General features: G+C 47.0%; 1 protein-coding gene across 1 annotated transcript; it reads right to left on the bottom strand.

Moving 5' to 3' along the window:
* Window positions 1-2,285: 2,285 nt before the first annotated feature.
* Window positions 2,286-3,461, bottom strand: LOC119330784 (proline-rich receptor-like protein kinase PERK9). The gene is made up of 2 exons (XM_037603916.1): window positions 2,741-3,461; window positions 2,286-2,646 (listed from the first exon to the last, which is right to left on the bottom strand). Exon 1 carries the CDS (start codon window positions 3,454-3,456, stop codon window positions 2,914-2,916), a length of 543 nt encoding a protein of 180 aa, XP_037459813.1. The 5' UTR covers window positions 3,457-3,461; the 3' UTR covers window positions 2,286-2,646; window positions 2,741-2,913.
* Window positions 3,462-4,732: the final 1,271 nt, after the last annotated feature.

The raw sequence follows: 4,732 nt of genomic DNA, 5'->3' as shown, positions 1-4,732 counted from the left end.
ATGTTTGAAGCACTACGCAAAGAAAGCTATTACTTAGCTTTTCTCACATTTAGTTTTTTGAATTTCACGATCTTGAGAACATGAACTTCAAACCACACGCTATAACATAAATGAATCAAAAACACTGATTCATCTGAAACAACATTTTTCACATTGTTCATGGGCACCTTTCCTACCAGCATTTTCTGCGCATGGGAATCTCAGACCTAGTAGATTTTACCAAAGTGGCTTTCAATAAAGATCGAACCACCATTTTTATTCATTTTGAACTTCCATATAAACAAAGAAAGAATCTCTATCCATCACCACGAAATGCATGTGGAAACCTGTCGGGAAATACAAATGCATATAGTGATAATTATGCATCCGATAGCACATAAAAAATGCATCACGATGTGTTGGAACTCCAGGGGCGCTAGGCAGAACTTTTCCTCTGCTTGCTGCTCGCGCTCACTTGCCTGAGCTGGGGAGGATAACCAGGGGTGCCTACGACGACCAGGGGCTCACGAACTTCTTTTTTATGAATGTTTTTTTCTTAATGCATTTGTTCATCAGTAAGATGCATTCTTCCCAACATCCAATGATTGAACTCTCTAAACAATTATCTTTGAACTTCCAGATTACTTTACTTCTTTAGGTGTATGTAAACTCGGGTTTACACTAACTTCCTTCCATCAAATCACGTGAAGTACATGCATGAACAGAAAAGGGGAAGGAGTTACAAGGTCCATAACACACTTTTTTGGGCATCTTTGTGGAGCCTCCGCACTATAAACTTAACAAGTTACAAATCGAAGCTACAAAATGAAATAAACAAATATTAGCTAGAGGCTACAGTAACACGGTGCACATCAGTTTCAGTAGAACTGGGGCGATAGCATAGGGTTCATGCATGTTTCTCAAGAAAGCAGTGAGGTGCTTTGAGGAGGTGGATGGCGACTAGCAGCTTGAGTCTTCTGTACTCAATTTTGTGGTGATAACATGAACAAAAGGTGTCATGGCTGGGGACACAGTAGTGTAGGAGCAGGTAAACACACTGCACAACAACTCCATATGCCTTTTCTCTGGATTTCATATGTTTTTTGTTTTATCTTTGAATTTCTGAAATGACCTTCTTTTCTCTGCCTGCTACCTCAGAGAGCAGTGCTTGCTGCATCTACACAAAAAATGGAGCATGGCCAAAGAATTAGGAAGAAATCATGCATGTGCTTTGCCTGTAGAAGTCTGAGGCTAGTGGAGAGAAAAAATTGCATGAGCACATACTGTTTGTTGGTATATTTGGACGTTTTATTTATTACTAGTAACGAGGAAATCCATGGAGGAAACTCTGTACGAACATCTGGGTGTCACTTTTTTGCTTTTATTATTATTCCTGAACTCTCAGGTTTATTGAATTTGAACTTCTAAAGTTAAAAGTTTTTATGGGTGAGGCTTTTGTTAACAATTATTTTGCACTAACCCTCTATCTCTTTTTACACAATTTTTTTAAAATGTCTTATCTTTTTGTACCAATTTTTGTGTGTCTTATTACGATAATGGACTAAAATGACGATAAATGAACACCAATGTGTTTTTTAAGCATGTAGGACTTTTATGTGAATTCGTGAGTATGTATTATATCCTTTTTGTGTATATATTGTTCGCAGTGCAGCAATAGGAGAAACAGAAGTTTCTCAACAACTTTTGAAGTGGTAATATCACAAGGAAAAAACAAGTTTCCACCTATCACAAGGTGCTGCAAATTATACACAGTTACAGTCCGGTGCAAAATCTGTATAAAATCAACACCCTGGCCTGTATCCCTTAGTACATTCTAGACATCCAGAGTTTTTATTGCTGATTTTCCAGAGAACTTTGAGTCACATTCATACTAAAATTTACAATTGTTTGGCTACGGTGGTTGCAAAAATAACAATATGTACTCAACATACTTTGACCTTCTCAAACACAACATTTTCACCTTCGCAAAAACAAATAAAAACAAAAAATTACATAGTTGTGCAAGCACAACAACGAAGCAATTTCTCTTCTACTATACTTTTTTTAAATGAAATCTCATTCACATACGAGAAAGCAATACATCAACTTAGTTTTGTTTCTTTCAACAAGCAATAAATTATGGATGAATGATGAGGGCGGGCCTGTATTTCACACATTGTCAAAGTATAGTTCAGCACTGCTTAAACCAATTGATCCATCACATATAGAAGTGGCCTCAAACAACATTTTTTTCAAAAGCCAAGCACAAAAACTACTTTTGCAGATAATTTTGGTGCAACTTCCAAGAAGTTCAAAGCCTCCCCAAGAGAGTTCAGTGTAGAGAGAGAGAGATGAGTGGCAACTGGGAGGGGCTAAAAATTTCACTAACTATACATAGTTCGGTACTCTATCCAACATCACCCTTCCAAGCATTAACACAAACATGTTGTGGGAAACAAACACCAACCGAAGAGAGATGGAGCAGCATCACCAGTACTCCTTCCCCCACAACCAACAATACCGAGACACATCCATCAATATTTTTTCTTTTCTTTTTGTTGCTTGGGCATAAGAGCAAACAGGTTGTGTGCAACAAATAAAGCGCACTGCTTCTCTTTCCTGTACTGAGATTTCTCTGCATCTGAACCATTGCATCAACGTCTTCTCCTAAAATCAACACCCAAAACACCGAATAAGTATGCCAAACAAGGATTTGAAACTAAAAAAGCAAAAATGAACTCAAGTTGCTAGACAAGATGACCTTCTTCGCCTGCTCTAGCCTGTGCAGCGCGGGAACTAGGGAGCAAGGGTGGGAGGCGATTGAGGTCGATGAGGCGCTGGCTTGCCAAAGCGGGATGGCTGGGGAGTCAACTGCGCTGAAGCAGCTGATAGGCAGGGTCACAGGCCCAAGCGCGAGGCTGGAGTGGAGGGGTGTCACCATGGATTTGGGAGGTGGCTCCTGGTGGCGGGGGACGCAGGCGACGGAGGAAGTTGTGGGGCAGCAGCAGACGAGCAGTGCGCCCGACCGAAGGAGGAAGGTGGGGCGCCGACGCCCGGCCGGAGGAGGAAGGTGGGTCCGCGGACAGGGTAGGAAGGCGGGACGACGACTACATTTTTTGGCGTTGAAGGCGCGTGCGGTCGAAAGAAGGCTCGGATCCCGTCCAAGCTCTGCCCACCGGCGGCGGCGCAGGGAATGTGGTGGCAGAGTGCAGAGGGCGACGCGCTGGGTGAGGCGGCGGGTAGGCGGGGGTTGGGAGGTGGGAGGTGGAGGTCGTGGAGCTGGTGGACCTCTGCTGGATCTCCGCCGGCGATGGTTGTGGCGCCGAGCCGCGCGCGGCCACGGCGGGAATGCGGCGGTGGGACGCCGGAGGCGCGCAAGGAAGGGGCGCAGCAGCTGGGTCTTTGGGGAGGGCGCGCAGTGACGGTGTTCTCCGGGAAGGCGCACGGCGGGGTCTCCAGCGGGTGTTGTTTTTTCATGTCGGCTCGCGAGGATCCAATCGGGCCTATATAAGGCCGACCGTGTTTTAATAGTTATTTTGATCTCAGAATCATAATAGTATTACCATATATATATATGAGACAACATTATTATGATTACAGGATTAGAATAGTTATGATTACAGGATTAGAATAGTTATTTGGATCACAACCAGCTCTATAAAGCCCGACGAGATCCTCCCGAACTCCCGAACCGATACAGTGGAGGTAAAAGATGAAGAAAAAAGTCCATCTCAACACACCCCCACGATCCCCACCGGCCCATCCCCTCCCGATCCCCACCTTCCCCATAGTGCTGCCGGTTCCTGATCTGCCGCCCTCCATCGTGCTCTTCAGGCCACCGGAGCCGCCGCCCACACCCATGCCCATTGCCATCTGCTGGTCGCCGCCATCCCTAGATCCCCTTGCGCTGCCGGGCTGTGGATCCCCGAACACCACCGCCAGGCAGTGGAGCCCCGCGCGCCGCCGCGGACCTCCACATCCATCCTCCGCCATGGATCCCAGGTTCCCCGCCGCCCCTATCTGCCACCGCCGTGGCCCCCAGCTTCCCGGCGCACCATCCACTTCCGCCATTGCCATGCATCGCTGCCGCCCGATATGATGAGGCACGGCCGCCTCCCAAGCCACTGCCTAGCTCTAGCATCTCCGCGTGTCCACGCCACCGGACGGTGAGGGAGACCTGACCGGCCGCCCGCGTTCTGCTGTCCTTCTACGACCTGTTAGTTACCATGTCAAAACCGCACGGTTGGTTGAGGATCGTTCGGTGGCCTAGTTTGCTTGCCTCTGTCACCTTGAGATGTTGGCTGCTGCTGCTAACTAAGGTTTGTTTACTGTTGCTTTTCTGTAGGGCACACATCGTCTAACAAGCAAAGTTCAAAAAAGCGCTAGGCGCTAATTATGCGTTTGGGCACCTACTTGCGCTTTTCTAGCTTAGGCGTGATTAGGCGAAATTTGGCGCAATTAGGCGTTAGTACTGTAACGTGAAGAAATAAGCTAGATGGGCTGGGCTAGCCCACTAAACCATAGGCCCATCTTCATATCCTCCTACTAAAAGCTCTCGTCTGCTGCAGTCGATAGGAAATTTAGGTTTCCTCCTCACGCCGCCTCCCCCCCTCGTCCTTTCTGTCTCGTTGCACGAGGCTGCCTCCCTCCCTCTTCCTCTGTCCCTTGTCGGAGAAGCTCGATCCCTCGCCGGAGAAGCTCAATCCCTCGCCGGAGAAGCTCGATTTGTCGTCGGGGCAGTTGAATCCCTCGT

This window comes from Triticum dicoccoides, chromosome 7A, assembly GCF_002162155.2.
Source record: "Triticum dicoccoides isolate Atlit2015 ecotype Zavitan chromosome 7A, WEW_v2.0, whole genome shotgun sequence".
NCBI classification, from domain to species: domain Eukaryota; kingdom Viridiplantae; phylum Streptophyta; class Magnoliopsida; order Poales; family Poaceae; genus Triticum; species Triticum dicoccoides.
Note: the sequence above shows the minus strand (reverse complement) of the source record. Positions and strands in the feature narration are given on the sequence as shown.

Excerpts from the sequence above, each read along its gene's own strand:
- LOC119330784 (XM_037603916.1), bottom strand. The coding sequence starts at position 3,456 with ATGAAAAAACAACACCCGCTGGAGACCCCGCCGTGCGCCTTCCCGGAG.